Source organism: Salarias fasciatus, chromosome 7 (assembly GCF_902148845.1).
Source record: "Salarias fasciatus chromosome 7, fSalaFa1.1, whole genome shotgun sequence".
NCBI classification, from domain to species: domain Eukaryota; kingdom Metazoa; phylum Chordata; class Actinopteri; order Blenniiformes; family Blenniidae; genus Salarias; species Salarias fasciatus.
In genome coordinates, this window is record NC_043751.1 from 15,635,344 (window position 1) to 15,652,672 (window position 17,329).

At 44.2% G+C, this 17,329-nt stretch overlaps 1 protein-coding gene across 4 annotated transcripts; it reads right to left on the minus strand.

Moving 5' to 3' along the window:
• Positions 1-1,276: 1,276 nt before the first annotated feature.
• LOC115392509 (S-adenosylhomocysteine hydrolase-like protein 1) lies at positions 1,277-17,072 on the minus strand. Of its 4 annotated transcripts, none has more exons than XR_003931854.1 (18): positions 16,536-16,955; positions 11,954-12,047; positions 11,175-11,312; positions 10,977-11,077; positions 9,845-9,947; positions 9,661-9,755; positions 9,222-9,328; positions 9,019-9,135; positions 8,877-8,940; positions 8,708-8,796; positions 8,509-8,579; positions 8,272-8,366; positions 8,091-8,189; positions 4,933-5,001; positions 4,713-4,791; positions 4,494-4,614; positions 3,122-4,418; positions 1,277-1,310 (listed from the first exon to the last, which is right to left on the minus strand). XR_003931854.1 is itself a non-coding variant. In XM_030097176.1 (18 exons), exons 1-18 carry the CDS (start codon positions 17,047-17,049, stop codon positions 4,412-4,414), a joined length of 1,665 nt encoding a protein of 554 aa, XP_029953036.1. In that variant the 5' UTR covers positions 17,050-17,072; the 3' UTR covers positions 1,606-4,411. The 4 variants fall into 4 exon arrangements, 3 of the variants coding, with proteins under 3 accessions (XP_029953036.1, XP_029953034.1, XP_029953037.1); XM_030097176.1 differs by lacking the exon at positions 1,277-1,310 and adding an exon at positions 17,041-17,072 and having other exon boundaries at positions 1,606-4,418; positions 16,536-16,742; XM_030097174.1 differs by lacking the exon at positions 1,277-1,310 and having other exon boundaries at positions 1,606-4,418.
• Positions 17,073-17,329: the final 257 nt, after the last annotated feature.

Genomic DNA, 17,329 nt, shown 5'->3' on the forward strand with positions numbered 1-17,329 from the left:
AATGTGTTATTTGTTTATTTGTTTTTATTAGCAAATACACATTTGTTGTCCATTTTTTTAGGAGCCAATGACTGAAAGATGCAAACGTTCCATCACTCACTCGGTACAAGCATCTGTAATTTGAAGTTTCCGTCTAACCGTTTGAAGATATAAAAACATATTTTTTTTACAAAAATATATATATTATCTATATAATAGATGGAAATATATATCCATCTTATACACTGTAGACTGTAAATGAAGTGACACACACACACACACACACTCCCAATTTCCAACTACAGTCAATTTTAGAGCTACCAGTTAACCTTAAACACATGTTTTTGAGCTGAGCAGGATAACTGAGGACACACAGGCAGAGCAGACTAACAGAAAGGCCCAGAAAGCCTGGATTTGAACCAGTGAACCAATCACTGTGAGTAAAGAACCCTGACCACTGCACCGCATAAAAATATAGATGCATCACATAATTTATTTGAAACACTTAAATTCTAATATTTCCTTTGTTTATAGGCAAGAAGTTGAGGACATTCATGGATGGACTCGAGGAGGACATGAAGCCAACTGGTGTGAGGAAGAAGATCGTCTGCTATGGAACATTTCTTGAGCTGAAAGAAGACCAGTTTTTCAACGTATGTTTGATTGGGTATAAGAAAAGAAAAGAAAGAAACACCAAGAGGAAAGATCGGTCATCGTTTCACCATCAAGGAGCTGAAAGCAGGTATAGGATCGGACAGGGACAGTCAGCGGCCGAGGAACGTACTTCATGTCTCAGTGCTGAAGTCCATTATAGCTGAGTGAGGAGGATGTGAGGTTAAGTGGTGCGAGCAGAAAGAGGAAGGAGGAGGCCAACACACTGACAGCTGGTACCAGTGATTAGGCCTGGTAGTGATGCAGGAGAGGCATCAAAGCTCTTTAGGGAGAATCCCTCACTGGGAATAGACAAGGACACACACACACACACACGCACACACACACCACTACATACAAACTGAGTTTACAGGTCTGATAGCGTATAGACAGCGTGAGCCATCTGTCCTGTTCAGATGCATCACCAACACCAACCAGTGGATTATCAGAGACTTTGCTCTACATACACACACACACACACACACACACACACACACACACACACACACACACACACACGGTGTGTGTGTGTGTGTGTGTGTAGGTGTGTGTATGCAGGATTTTCATTGCTAAAGAGTAAGTTGAACCCCAGAAGAGTAGTGTGTTTTTAGAATTTGGATCCCGGAAAGTGATGACACACACACACACACACACACACACACACACACACACACACACACCTCGTCCCCGGCTCTGAACGGGAATGGGCGATCTCATTAGATTAGGCGGGGTGTGGGGGTTAATGGGCCGCCTCGTTAATCTGGCATCTCACACTCTAATGGTTTCTTGGTTGCTTGTGTCTCAGATGTATATTTACACTGTGCGTCGTTGCACAACGTGCCTGTCACAATGAAGGTGTAATACACTAATCTGAGTGTCAGTTCATGAGGTCAGACCAGGACACAGACGGCATCTTACAAAATTCACAGGTTAAGACAGAACACTGAGGATTTATCTGCTGGTTACACGGTTTATTGTCAATATGTGACCAAAATACAGCAGAAGGATGAAAAGTTTGAAGTGAATCAGTAAAGTTAGAGGTTTTATTGGGTAGTAGATTACAGTAGTGTCACATCTTTATGCTGCTGCCCCAAAGAAACACAGCTCAAGGATCTTCAGCCAGGAAGTGTATATATACACACACACACACACACACACACACACACACATACTCCCACCATGCAGACTCTGGATTACAGTAATCCAGGGCGGTATTTTTAGGACTTCATGACCAGAGGCAGACAATCGAGGAAAACAGATAATGACCGTCACATGTCCAGCTGGACTTTCTTGGCCCAGAGTTAATTATGTTGTGTCCGGGGACCAATGCTAATGCCGAAAGCTAATATCTCTACATGTAACTGTCACAGGAAATTCTATCCAGCTAATGCAAGCAGAAATTTGATTTTGATTTGTTTTTGTAATTTTGTAAATCTAATGCTCAGAATGTCTCTATCCAGGTAACCTGTTTCTGCTATCACCCATGGACATTTGCGATGGCTAGAAAATTGAAAAGTTACTCAAAAACAGAGAAAGAAAGAGCTTTTAGCTCATATATTTGTTATTGCAGTCGCTCCCTGGCCTTCTATTGTATAATTCTTCAAAAAATTCTACACAAAACCTCACACCGAACATGAACATCTCAGTGTGATCAAAAACACACATTGATGTTGAAGAGTTGTCTTTAACTGATACTGATGTTTAACCAATTTAAAGTTAAACTTACCTTGATAAAAACAAGAGGCAGAAGCATGTTGTAACGGGGTTAAAGAGGAATATCAACCATAGATTTAATTTCATCCTGTAGCTTTTCACAGTTTACAATCTCAAAAGTGTTTTTTCACATAATAAAGATGAAAACATAAAAAATGTATAGCCAGACACATGAGATCTGCGTATTGTATGGTCTGCTGTTTTTTTTCTTCCAGTGAGAACTGAGGTCTAAATGATTCCAAACGACAGTCAAACTCATGTATCATGAAAAAAGTTTAATTGACTAAGTCAGTGAAATAGCATTGATATGTGGAGGTCACTTCTCAAGGCTCAAACACATCAACGTTGTGTATTTGGTTTGCTTGTATTTATCAGAAATCATATCGTTGGAGTTTATTTGATACTGTTGTTCAATCAGCAATGTCAGTCTAAACATGGTTAGAAATATAGGAATCTGACTGGTGCAACAGTCAAAACTATACTATAGCACCACAAACACCACACACACTGTCGCCTGCATTAAGTCTGCAGAGTGGCAAAAATATCATCGGTCAGTCTGAATTGCTCCGGTTCCACACTTGCTTTTTCATTTTGTGAATATTAAATCTACGCTTACATTCTTTCCCTTAAGAATGAAGCTGAAATCTAATCCTCTGAATAATCCTTCCATCTATCCAGCTCGTACCATCCCAATGAGGGCATCTGGTGCTGGAGCTGATCCCAGTAGGCTATGCAAGACAAGATACACTCTGGACAGGTTGACAGTCCAATACAAGACACACACACACACACACACACACACGCACGCACGCATGCACGCACGCATGCTATGGGAAACTTCCCAGGTGAGGTCAAATGCATGTTTATGCGCTGTGGGTGGAAACCAGAGAACCTGAAAAATCGCACCACTGCAAAAGGAAGACCATGAAAACCCCAAACAAAAACGGTAGGGACTCGAACCCCTGACCTTCTGAGAGCTAACGTCTACACAAAAAACATACAGTATAAGGCACGTTTTTTAACAAAAGGGATGCAGGGATGACCAAAAATCACAGCCCTCTTCCGCCCTCTACTGGTTAAAATTAGGCATGACACAATTTTCTTTCTAAAGGCGTTACTGACAAACAAAATACAGCTCAGTTTATCATTTATCTGTTTATTGAAAATAACGTTATTTTATGAAACTAAACATAGAACTATATGCACCGATTGCATGCATATTGTGCCTGAAACTTTAATTCCTCAGAAGTAAAATGCTGTTAATAAAAATTACAGAAACTGATTAAGCAATCACATCTGAGAAGGAAAAAATCTGTTGTTCTTCAGCTATTGATGAATATCAGTAGGAACTACAATTGTTAGTCGTTCTTTGATTGCTGCCACTAAATGTACCTGTAAAAAACAGTTAATAAGAGTTGTGGACACCCTCAAAAAACAGGCAAAAAAGTGTCTCATATTTGCTTATTTGAACTTAAAATGTAGCTTCAAGTGTAATTTTGACAAGACAGAAAGACCTGGAAATCTCTTCTCCCATATGCGGCACTGTTATGGCTATAGGCAAGTCTATATTGATGCTAAATCTTCGACATAAATAGAGGTTGTATGTCAGGGGTGTCGAGCATACTACTTACTATTCTGTAAAAAATGAGCAAACCAAAACAAGAACTGTATTTTTTTTCTTCACTAAAGTTCTTCACAGATTGAGCAACCTCAGATGTGACAGCCTATAGCCCAAGTTCACCAGGTTGGTCTAAAATGACTTTACCACCCCTGCTGTGAAGAATTAGACATCAACTGCATATGTAAGAATATACTTTATTATCCTTAATTAAAATCGATGAATAGTCTTTTTTTTTTTAATGTGATGTAGGTTTATGTTTACTTTATGTATATTCTTGTCATTTGAATCTTTTCAGAATCAGTTCAGGCATTACTGAGAGGACTCTGAAAACATTTCATTCATGAAACAGATGCAGCGGTGCTCGGATCAGAACATTTCTTCTGTTCTCTCTTCAGACTGCAGATGGCAGCAGTGCTCCTCTGGCCTGGGACAACACTCCTGGAGGGCTCAATACCTGTTAACAGAAGGCTTCTATGAGACTGTGTGCTTGTGCGTGCGTGTGCGTGCGTGCGCGCACGCTTGTGTCCACCTGTAGTAGTTGGGTTTGAAGGGTCCGTGTTTGCTGATGCCCAGGTATTTGGCCTGATCCTCAGTCAGCTCTGTGAGGTGGGCTTCAAATGTGGGCAGGTGAAGGCTGGCCACATACTCGTCTGAAAACACACACACAGATGTGTGGATATTTTTAATTGACTTTCAGCTGGAAATTGAAGGATGAAGTCGTTGTAAGTGCAGTTAATGGACGGATTACCCATTTTCTTTGGCAGCAGGTAGACGTCCTGTTTGTAGCGTCCCTCCGGGGCGTTGAACAGCTCTATGAGAGCTAAGGCCTGAACCACAGCGGTGAGAGTTAACGACCAAACCTTGAAAATAGGTCTGATAACTGACACTTCATCTGCGGTTTAGCTTGGAGAAGTGCAAAAAATAACACCCACAACAGCGTGTTAGTAGAAATAAAATAGTTTTTACACCTGAGTGGTGGCTGTGATGGAGAGAACGAATGAGGGCACAGTGGAGCAGCTCAGGTTCAGCAGGCGGCCCTGAAACAACAATAAAAACTGAAATATGTAAAAGGGGAAAATGATAATAATAATGCAGGAGTCACAGGGCATAGACTGATTACTTCTATAATTTTTTCTATATCAAATAATTACATAGAAGTCTCTTTTTTGGGGGGGCAATAAACTAAGATGAGATGGTTTACAAAAGATCTGTATTTGAGATAAGTTTGATTTTAGTTTATGCCAAAGAAAATGTGTGGTTAGTTGCTCAATTTTAGAGTCACCATAAAATCTAAAACATATACTTTTGGATTATGGGATATAAATAAACCCCAATGCATGCACAGGGAGAATGTGCAAACTCTGCACAGAAAGGTCCCCCCAGTCAAATCAAACTGGTACACTGTTCCATATGAGCACGGAATCATTCACATTTAGACATTTATACACAGAACTTACGTTTCACTGTTTTCCAAAAGTTTTTTTTTTTCAAGTGTTTGTACTTCATTTTTTTCCCATAAGCAGTGAAGTCACGTGGATTTTGGTTACTGTGACATAATAAATAAGAAAAAAAATGGAGAAAATATCTTCCTACTTTCTTATCAAAGCCTCCTGGGCGAGCCCAGATCGCTTTATTGAATCATGTCCTGCCATCCTCAGACAAGCAGCAGCACATCTCCTCTGGCTGCCCTGCAACTGTGAGCTGTCTGTTGAAGCATCTGCCAAATACAGGAATCATAAAGCAGTGGCCACGATCCTCCTGCTTCATTTGTAATAATCAGTAAAAAACTTTTAATTCAGTCCTCAGGTGATGCACATGGGGATAGTTGGAGTCTAACTCTCAGCCCTATTTATTGCTTTCTACCTGTTATCACCTCTTGTTGGGTGTTAGCTGAAACATGTAGTATCGAAACTGGACAGACTTGGCAGACCCAAACGTGTTGTGAGGGTCTGCTGTGAACGTCTGGTGGAACCCTCTGTCAGCATGGTTTTCAACTCCCACCTCCGGGAGAGCTTCTCTCATGTCCCGAGGGAGACTGGGGACATTGAGTCCAAGTGGACCATGTTCTCTACCTCCATTGTCGAAGCAGCTGCCCGGAGCTGTGGTCATAAGGTCTCCAGTGCCTGTCGTGGCGGCATCCCCCGAACCCGGTGGTGGACACCGGAAGTAAGGGCTGCCGCCAAGCTGAAGAAGGAGTCCTATCGAGGCTTGTTGGCTCATGGGACTCCAGAAGCAGCTGACAGGTACCGGCAGGCCAAGCGAACTGCAGCCTGAGTGGTTGTGGAGGCAAAAACTCGGGTCTGGGAGGAGTTCGGGGAGGCCATGGAGGAGGACTATCGGTCGGCCTTGAAGAAATTCTGGCAAACCGTCCGGTGCCTCAGGAGGGGAAAGCAGGTCTCCACTAACACTGTTTACAGTGGAGGTGGGGAGCTGCTGACCTCAACTGGGGATATTGTTGGACGGTGAAAGGAATACTTCGAGGACCTCCTCAATCCCGTCGCCACGTCTTCCGTGGAGGAAGCAGAGGCTGAGGTCTCAGAGGTGGACTCGTGCATCACCCAAGCTGAAGTCACCGAGGTAGTCGGTAAGCTCCTCGGTGGCAAGGCACCGGGGGTGGACGAGATTCGCCCTGAGTACCTTAAGTCTCTGGATGTGCAGGGACTGTCTTGGTTGACACGTCTCTGCAACATCGCATGGTGGTCAGGGACAGTGCCTCTGGATTGGCAGACCGGGGTGGTGGTCCCCCTGTTTAAAAAGGGGGACTGGAGTGTGTGCTCCAAATATAGGGGGATCACACTCCTCAGCCTCCCTGGGAAAGTCTATTCCAGGGTACTGGAGAGGAGGATTCGACCGATAGCTGAACCTCGGATTCAGGAGGAACAATGCGGTTTTCGTCCTGGTCGTGGAGCACTGGACCAGCTCTATACCCTCCATAGGGTGCTTGAGGGTTCGTGGGAGTTCGCCCAACCAGTCCACATGTGTTTTATGGACTTGGAGAAGGTGTTCGACCGCGTCCCTCGTGGTGTCTTGAGGGGGTGCTCCGGGAATACGGGGTCCGGGGCTCCTTGTTAAGGGCCGTCCGGTCCTTGTATGACCGGAGTAGGAGTCTGGTCCGCATTGCCGGCAGTAAGTCGGACCTGTTCCCGGTGCATGTTGGACTCCGGCAGGCTGCCCTTTGTCAGCGGTTCTGTTCATAACCTTTATGGACAGAATTTCTAGGTGCAGCCAGGGGCCGGAGGGGTTCCGGTTCGGGAACCACAGGATTTCATCTCTGCTTTTTGCAGATGATGTTGTCCTGTTGGCTTCATCGAAGCTGGACCGACAGCATGCACTGGGGCGGTTCGCAGCCGAGTGTGAAGCGACATGGATGAGGATCAGCACCTCCAAATCTGAGGCCATGGTCCTTGACAGGAAGCCCCCGCCAGGTCGGTATAGAGACTCTGGCCCAAGTGGAGGAGTTTAAGTATCTTGGGGTCTTGTTCACGAGTGGGGGAAAGATGGAGCGTGAGACTGACAGGCAGATCGGTGCAGCAGCTGCAGTGATGCGGTTGTTGTATCGGTCCATTTTGGTGAAGAGGGAGCTGAGCCGAAAAGCGAAGCTCTTGATTTACCGGTCAATCTACGTTCCCACCCTCATCTATGGTCATGAACTTTGGGTCATGACCGAAAGGACAAGATCCCGGATACAAGCGGCTGAAATGAGCTTCCTCCGTAGGGTGGCTGGGCGCTCCCTTAGAGATAGGGTGAGGAGCTCAGTCACCAGGATGGAGCTCGGAGTAGAGCCACTACTCCTCCACATCGAGAGGGGCCAGGTGAGGTGGCTCGGACATCTGGTTAGGATGCCTCCTGGACGCCTCCCTCGGGAGTTGTTCTGGGCATGTCCCACTGGGAGGAGAGCCCGGGGAAGACCCAGGACACGCTGGAGAGACTATGTCTCTCGGCTGGCCTGGGAACGCCTTGGGATCCTCCCAGAGGAGCTGGAGGAAGTGTCTGGGGATAGGGAAGTTTGGGCATCCCTGCTGAAACTGCTGCCCCCGCGACCCGGCCCCGGATAAGCGGTAGAAAATGGATGGATGGATGGATGCAGTATCGATCTAAACAGAGTTTATCTTCAGAGTATGTTCACCTGAGCCAGCAGGATGATTCTCTTCCCATCCGGCCAGATGATGTGGTCCACTTGAGGCCTCACTCTCACCCACCTCAGCTCCTCAGCTTGCAGACTCACCTGAAGGGCAGTAACCGAAACATGCGGCTAATAAAGCACAGACACATGCACCACGTGCACACGTGCACGGCTTGTTTTTTACCAGATCAATTTCAGTATTTGAGTGTCCCATGTTGCAGACGATGCAGCCATTCTTCATCCGATCCAGATGTTCTCTCGCCACCACATTTTTGTTGCCTGCAGAGAAACATAAAATATCACTCCCAACTGTAAAAAGGTGGGGTTTTTACATGATGTTGTTCCATTTTTTAATTGAACACATCAAAATGAGCTTTATAGTTAATCTTTCGCCACTCTTGATTAGCAAGGCAGCAGTCACCTGTGCAAGTGATGACCACGTCTGCCTGTCTGATGATTTCACCCAGTTTAATCACCCTGAAGCCGTCCATGCTGAGAGGAGAAGGGGACGTGGGAGTCAAGTCAAAATAGAGTCACAGTCAGTGTTTTGTTGCGGTGTCGCTATTGGAGGAGCGGACACACTTCACGTCTGTGCTGATAAAAGCTTCCTCTATTCATACCAGGCCTGAAGGGCACAAATAGGATCCACTTCTGTGACGTACACAATGGCACCCAACGCTTTCAGGGCAGCGCAGCAACCCTTGCCAACCTAGGAGTAGAAAGGAAAACAAGCTGGTGGAGCCACTGAAATAATCTGCTTCATGAAGTACTTCAGTCCCAAACACTGACCTCGCCGTACCCGCACACCACCACCTGCTTTCCTCCAAACATTACATCGGTCGTCCGTCTCAGCCTGGAGAAATAGTTCACCATGGTCACATTGAGGCCTTCTCAGCACGTATCTCACCTGTATGCTGCCATGAGTCCTCACCCGTCCAGGATGGACTCCTTGCAGCTGTAAAGGTTGTCAAATTTCTGCTTGGTCACAGAGTCGTTGACGTTCATCGCAGGGACGCACAGTTTGCCTGTCTTTGAGAGCTGGTACAGCCTGGGAGGCAGATAGGAACATCCACATGGAAGCTGCAGAGGGACTGTTCACACATAAACATGAAGCGAACTTTGTGTAAAACTGACCGAAAGATGCCAGTGACACTTTCCTCCACAATCCCTTTAATCCTCTTGAACATGCTCGGATACTTCTTGTAAATCCAGTGAGTCAGGTCGCCTCCGTCATCCAGAATCTGATGAGTGAAAAATGTAAAACAGAGTATTCCAACCTGTTTTTCCTTGTTTTCATGTCTAACTTTGTTCCCAATGTTCCTGCTGTGAATTCCTTCATGCATTGTGTGTTTTGTGCTCTGCTGTGTTCTTATGTTTCTTCCCTTTGTTCAAGTACTATTCAGTCTACATCTGATCGCCTAATATCACTTATCATCCTAAAAAACAGCTGCTTATTTCCTGGCCAGCTCATAGCTGGTTTGCATTATAAGGCCTGAAAAACCTACCAACTTTGGCACCTCAACAAAACAACACTGGCAACAACAGTTGTCTCAAACACTGCCCAATAATGTACCATGTTGGGCTGCCAAGCATCAGAACTGGCGCTGCGCTCAATGCACCACCAGAAATCATCCTCCGACTCTCCTCTCCATGCAAATACTGAGATGCCTGCAAGAGAGAAAGAAGCATGAAGAGTACCTGGAAAGATCCAAACATGAAGTGAGGTAGAAGGAGAGGTTGATAAGTCCAGGCCATACCTGCTTCAGCCAGAGCGGCAGCCACGGCGTTCTGAGTGGAGAAGATGTTGCAGGCTGCCCAGCGACACTGAGCCCCCAGTGCAGCCAGGGTCTCAATCAACACCTGCAGGAGTGTTTGAAACAAACAGAAACAAGTCTAAATGTTTACAGAGTAATGAAGCAACACATAAAAAAACAAACTGCGGAGGGTTTTTAAAATTTACACTTTCTCAAAGTGTTTCACTTTGACAAATATTGGAGGTTAGTAGGAAGGAAGCAAGGTAGGTCAGTAGGTAGATAGGTAGGAAGGTAGGTGGGTAAGTTGTTAGGTAGGTAGGTCAGTAGGTAGTTCAGAAGGTACGTCGGTAAGTTGGTAGGTAGGTAGGTGGATAGGAAGGTTAGTCGGTAGGCAGGTAGGTAGGTAGGTAGGTAGGTAGATAAGAAGGTAGTGTGGTAAATTGTTAGGTATGTAGGTAGGTCAGTAGGTAGATCAGGAGGTAGGTCGGTAAGTTGGTAGGTAGGTAGGGAGATAGGTAGCTAGGAAGGAAGGAAGGAAGATAGGCTTGCAAGTTAGTAGGTAGGTACGAAGGAGGGAAGGAAGATAGGTAGGTAGGTAGGAACGAAGGTAGGTAAGTAGGAAGAAAGACAGGTTGGTAAGTTGGTAGGTAGGAAGGAAGGTTAGGTAGGCAAGAAGGAAGGTAGCTAGCTAGGTAGTTAGGAAACTAGGTAGTAAGGAAGGTAGGTAGGTACGTAGGCAGACAGGTGTGACGGCACTGTGGTTAGCACTTTTGCCTCACAAGATGCTCTGGGTTCAAATACTGTCTGGTCCCATTCTGTGTGGAGTTTGCATGTTCTCTCTTTGTGTGCTTGAGTTTTCTACGGGTACTCAGGCTCCCTCAGACAGGCCAAGAAATATGCAGACACAAGGTCTCTGAGCAAGACCCTTTGCCCCGTCAGCTCCCCGAGCACCATGTTGCCTACCGATGGGTCAATTTGGTGATAAAATTTCCCCAAGGGGATTAAATTCAGTACGATACAGTGTGATTACATTAAAAAAAAGGTTGTAGAGAGGCAGGTAAGTAGGAAGGTAGACAGGTAACTAGATGGTAGCCATCTGTCTATGTATGTAGATAGATAGATAGATTGCACTGACCGCTGTCTGTGCAGTGATGTGTGTGCATCCCACCACTTTGGCACCGGTCAGAGGTTTCTCCCCACCAGCTCTTTTTCTCAGGGCCATCAAAGCTGGCATTTCTAAAAAAAAAAAAAAAAGAACTATGACACATGAGACAGACCTTATTTACATCTGCACTCTTTTTAATCTATAAACTGTGGTTTGTTATTTTCAGACCTTGCTGTGCCACTTCAATCTCCCTGCGTCCAAACTCAGCCTGTTTGATGTTTTTGATGCAGAAGTCGAAGTGGCCTTTGGAGTTCCTCTGCAGTTTGTCTCTGGGAGAAGTTTCATCTTCAGAGCTGTCGCTGCACGCTACAACATGGAGACCAGCTACTGTAAGAACAATCAACCCATCCATCTTCTATAGCAGCTGACTTTGGATGAAAGGCAGCGTACAACCAGAGCGGGTCAGCAGTGTATCACAGGACAACACAGAGAGACAGAATACAGGAGAAGGCCAGATTGCCTGGAGAAAAATACTTCCGCACAGGAAAATATGGCCATCTTGTACTTTAATGTGATAGTGTTGCTTTAGCCAGGTACACATACCGAAACTGGCCATGTGAGCTGAATGATTTTGTTTTTAGTTTTCCATCAATAATCGTTGTCTCTCACACAGCATCAGGAATCGGACTTCAGCCCGGTGGGTCTTTTTCCTGCAAGCCTTTGAAGTCTGTAGAAACTCTGGCAGTGATTGACATGTTTGAGCCGATTAGGACCAAATTAAAGAGGCCTAATTCTTCAGACGACTTTTCCTTTTAATTAAAGTTTAGCTGCAGGAGAAAGCACAGGGGCTAATCCTCGGGGCCTGTAGTACGTGTTGCTGGAATCAAAAAACAGCTTTGTCTATATATCAGAGACATGTGAGGAGACTTAACGGCATGAGTGCATGAGTGCATGTGTGTGTGTGTGTGTGTGTGTGTGTGTGTGTGTGTGTTTTCATGTTTCCAGACCTGAACTATAGCTGTCTGTAGACGACTGTGAGGCGGACCGAGCCTTCGGAGGACGCTTGTTGAATTCTTGATTTTGCTCACTCAGCTGGATTTGCTGGAAAGTAGAAACAACAATGGAAAAACAAGAAAGAAAGAAATAAAGACAACAAGAAAGGAAAATACACCATATACACTAGTCGTTAAATCTCAGGAACAAAAACACTTGAGCTTGTCTTGTCAGACCTGGCGTTGTCACAGCTGGTAAACTTGCAAATGAGTTTCATTATTCACAGCAGATAGTTGTTCAGCTCTCCACTCACAGCGTTTCAGAGTCACACATCTCTCTCTCTCTCTTCTCCACTCTCATCCTGTATCTGATGCTGTCTCACCATCCAGTGAGGCTGCCTGAAAGCTGAGCTGCTGCCACAGGAGTCCCACTTGGCCATGTCCCCTTCTTGGCGCCGGCTCGCTTTGACGCTGCCTGAACCTGAGGCTCAGGCTTACTGAGGGCTTACTGCCTCCAGCTTTTATTCTCTGGATTTTTTTTTCTTGCTTTTGTTCTTCCTCTAGTCTTATTGTGTAGAATGTGCACACCCACCAACGTGGCACAAACACGCCCACACTCAGAACGTAGCACTTGTACTGAAAGTTGGGAGCTTCAGGTTTGTTCGTCATACTGCTGATGTTGTTTTCAAACAACTATAAAAAATCAATAACTTCATACATTTTCTATTTATAAAGGTTTTTTTTTTATGACAACCACTCAGAAGCAAGAAGAGGAGGTGATTCAATGTATTTTGGCGAGATGATAAACATTGCAAAGACACAACTTGGTGGATTTTATTGACAAAAGAAACTTTCCAACCTTCCATAAATATTCTACTTGAAAGTCATGACAACTCCGTAATGGGTTTGATTGATTGTCAAGTTCATTTTTGAGTTATTCAGATGAAGCCATCCCTATTTTCCTTTAACTATGAGTTGGCTCATTGTCAGGACATGCGTATAAAATGGAATTTAAAAAAAAATACCTACAAGTGATAAAGTTATCTAAACTAAACCTTTTTTAAAGTTTCAAAGAGACAATGCATATGGTAAGATGGTGTTTTCATATATTTCTTTTTCCAAACTCTAAAACCGAACAGATACATAAAAAGAGGGATGATTCCAACCACGCAGAGTAGGTAAGGTAGGTAAGTAAGCGTGAAACCCTTTCGATATTTACATTTGAGATGCAGCATAACAATTTAAATGTTAAACAAGATAGTTTTGACCCCACAAAGAAGCGATCTCAGCATCATAGTGAAAATGGGATCACGTGAAGAGACAGAGTTGAAATTAGAATTAGAAATACTTGATTAACCTCTTGGGAAACTTCTTGCACGATAGTTTCACACAGAAAGAAAATATGGCTAAGCAGTGACTGGTATGAGCATGAAAGAATGAAATTCAGCTGGGAGCGGATCCTCCTCCTGAGACCACCTGTACGGAGTCCATCTCCACCCTCACCCTGTCACTGGCCTCAGACATATCAAATATATACAAGAACTGTCATTTTCCAAGAAATGTTCTATCCCGGTTACAAATTACCTTCCACCCGTTTGACTTTAACTGCTCAGCACGTGGATTAGCGAGAGGAGAGCTGGGAGGCGTCAGCGAGTTTTAAGTGAGGCATCTCTCATATGATTCAGCTGATCAGACTCCTTAAATCCTCATTAGGAGCAATTAAAGTGAGGCGGGAGGCGCAGTTCTGGACACAAGCTGCTTTGGATGAGGCAGAAAAGTTTGTGACAATGACAATTAAATATGAAAGACTGCGTTTAATAGAGATCAAGCATGAGGAAATTATCCCAGTGAAGAACTGTAATGATATCAGAACTCTGTAGTTATCTTCAGATTGCTGACAAACGTAAATGGAAAATTTCCATCATGTATTCCAGTGTAATAGGGTGAACTCTACCATTTTATCTGCTTTTACAGCATCAGACAGACACATCCTCGTGATCCTGATGCAATCAGCTAATTTGATTTACATTTTTCTGAAAAGTTTGCCTAAAAGGTCTGGTGTACTGGTGCTTTTCATACAACTATGCTGGGAAGACGGCTATCTGTTTTGTTTGTTCCTCAGTGTTTTCCCAGCACAGTCCTCACTAACGAGTTTTTCATCAGATATCAGATCACAGAGGACTGTTGTGGACTTTCATGGGTTTAAGAAGCCAATAGTTTACAAATCCAACTCAGGTTAAATGCGAATCAAATATCTTTATCCTTTAATTTTCTTGTGAACTACATGCTGAAAAATCTGGATTTTTTTTTTCTTCTATAGATCGACCAAAAGGAATAGTCATGTCTCACGCCTTCAGCTCAAATAAAGTTGCATTTTAAAGCTGTAAATATGTAACGTCAAAGAACGTGCTGCTATAGGATAAAGATTATTTGAATCCATTTAAAACCAGCTGGCGCTCACTTTACCAGCTGCTTAATCTTTAACACAAAGGGACATGACGCTTTGACTGAGAGCAGTGTGAATATTAACTTAATGTTCTCAACAAATGCCACTGAATTCAAACCAGAAGCTGTGAAAATCGCACAAAAAAGACTCATATTTACTTTAATAGGAGCATTTGTGACAGTTGACGTACAAAGGTGGAGCTATTTTATAAACTGTATTTGCAAATTTAGTGAAAATAGTCTAATTGAATGATTCCCTTCACCTCTTACCTTGAACTCCATAAAAACAGGTGCAAACTTCAACTTACTCAAGGATTTCTCTCAAGTGAATGAGACACCTGACCTGCTGCTCTCCACTGAAAAGAGTCAAAGCCGGAATACCTTAATACAGATGGACTGCACGGCCTCCTGGTCCTTGGCCTTTGCCACGTTCACTAGACTGTAAACCTTCCTCATGCTGGCAGAGCGCTGCCGCCGTGCCCCCCTCAGCCGCCCTGCACGCCTGTAAGCCGACTCTGCCGGACTGATCTCAGCTCACAGGGCGTCACGCTACTCCACGCCCTCGCCCGACCGGACAGGTAACAGGAGAAAGTGGACATAAATAATGGGGCCTTTGTGACGCCCTCCGGCTGGGAACTCTGGGAAAAATACAGAGGAGTGACACTCCGGAGAGAAAGACAAGAGTTTCTAAGAGAAACGGGTCGAGTGTTACGTGAGGCCACACATGAATGTGATGCACAGCAGCAAAGTGCACTCTGCTCTCGGGCTATACATTAAACGGGCTGCGGGGAGACATGCCTACATACATGAACACACACTCATGACAGAACATGTTAGCAGGACAGAAAGAAGAGCTGTAGAGGAAGCAGCCAAGTGGAAAAAAAAAAGACCAGCTTCTGCTGCTTTCAGGACACAGAAGGCAGCACATGTTCCTGCAAGCAAAAGGACGAGCAGTTGTTGTTTTCTGGCCACTGAAGGAAGGAGGCAGCTCTGCAGTCTGACTGACGCTTCTCAGACTTCACTCGTCCTTCGTCATTTTATTCCGGCTCAGTTTAACTTACAGGCAACATAATCTTTAAGGAATACAGACATCTTGGAAGTGGCTTTACAAAAATATGACAAACAAAACCAGCAAAGCATGAGCGTTGAAAGAAAAAATATCAATACGAACAGTAAAAAACCATCAGTAGACCTCCCAGAACAGGATTTTTGTTACTGGGGACAGTTTCTGGTGGCATCCAAAAAAAAAAAAAAAAACAAGCATACAAATTAAAAAAAAATAAATAAATTCCATCACCTTTATTTTCAGTATGATGGTGTTTAAAAAAAAAACTCCTTTCATCTTACACTGTGATGGTTCATTCCACTTGAACATAACTATCAGAATAGCATAGAAAGAAAAGAATAATCTTTTGATAAATAGATGTTTCAAGCTTTTAATGGAGGAAAACAAGTTTGAAAACTAAAACTTTTGAACACATTTAAAATAGCAAGTAGGAATTATTTCTATACTTCCAGCAAATAAGTAGAGAGTACATGAAGAAAAAAAAATTAATGTCAGAACTGTTTTAGTATAATGTATTTATTTTTAGATCAAAAGTTAAACTACTCTTTGTCAGGGCCGTTTTCATGCTTCCCTTGTTGGCAGTTCTTAGTTCTGAATGTTCAATAAACCACTAATGAACAGTTTTATTTCTAGTTTTTGACTGATTTTCTTTATGTGAACAATTTAAAGTCATCAAAATACAAAAATCTGAAGTTAGAATGTAATTTAACGTTAATTTGATTAATTGTTAATTTCAAACAAAACAGTATTTAGCCATCAAAATTTGATGGCTTTTTTTTTTTTTTACCCACAATGCACTCTGACCCACAGCAGTTCAGCGTGAGTCCAGACACTGGTATATTTCTCCTACTCTATTGAAGAATTTGCTCAGTTTTCAAACATCCTGTAGAAATAAAACCGATTCAAACTGCAATCAGGTGAAACTTCTCACGTGAGTTTTTCCAGAGAGACAAAGCGAGCGTGGTGACTCATTTCAAACGGTCTGTACATTGCAGCAGAAATCATTAACAGCCTGTTTAGATGCAGAGTCACATTTTCCATGCAGCTGACGGTCATACTGTGAAAGTCACACAGTGTTTGGCTCACCATGTCGGTCTTCAGAGCTTCAGTCGCCTGCTCTCCCGGTCGGGCCTCGGGCGGCTCTGCCCCGTCCTGATCCTGAGTCGTGCTCCTGCTCTCTGCTGCCTTCAGCATCTGCAGCACTGGGCTGCATTTTGCGGCCTGATCTTGGCAGCTCTTGGCATCGGGGGCTTCTTCCACCGACTCTTCATTCAGCCCGTCCCTGCAGGCCGCCTGTGGGTCAGAACACTGCAGGGTCAGGTCCTCCCAGGAGGCCCCTGTCTGCTCCCTCTCCTCCGCCATCGCTCCTCTGACTGAAGTGACTTGCATTCATGCTCAGGTGTGACTCAGCCGTCCATCGCCCGCATACATCTATTTCCTCCAGCGAGGAGCATATTTACTCCAAACAGCAGCGGGTCTTTGGCTACTTTGACTATAATGTAAAGCAGATGATTTAGGTCCTGGATGCAGTGTGTGTAGAGTAAATACTGATGTGAGCTGTGGAAGAGGGAGATGTAGGAGTGTGACTTACCTCCACCATGTGCCCTCATATGGCCTCCTGTCAAACAAAGGCTTCTGTTTATCCTGAAAAGAGACACTTTCATCCCAGATCTTGCAGAGCCACTTCTTTTGTCTTGTTGTCTGATAACAATGTCTCAAATCGCAATAGGAGCAGAGGCAGCGCTGCAACATGAACACAGGTTGCACACTAAACAAACACACGCATTAACATGTTTACATTAAACCCGCCAACATCAATACGGGCTCCATGGTGACAGACCACCACGCTCGTCTGATGCCAGCTGAAGTCTGAGAAGTCT

Coding starts and splice junctions, on each gene's coding strand:
- LOC115392509 (XM_030097174.1), bottom strand. CDS start 16,838: ATGCAAGTCACTTCAGTCAGAGGAGCGATGGCGGAGGAGAGGGAGCAG. Junction 9,948..10,976: donor ACATCACTGCACAGACAGCG/GTCAGTGCAATC, acceptor ACACTCCTGCAG/GTGTTGATTGAGACCCTGGC. Junction 5,002..8,090: donor GAATCATCCTGCTGGCTCAG/GTGAACATACTC, acceptor TTGTTGTTTCAG/GGCCGCCTGCTGAACCTGAG.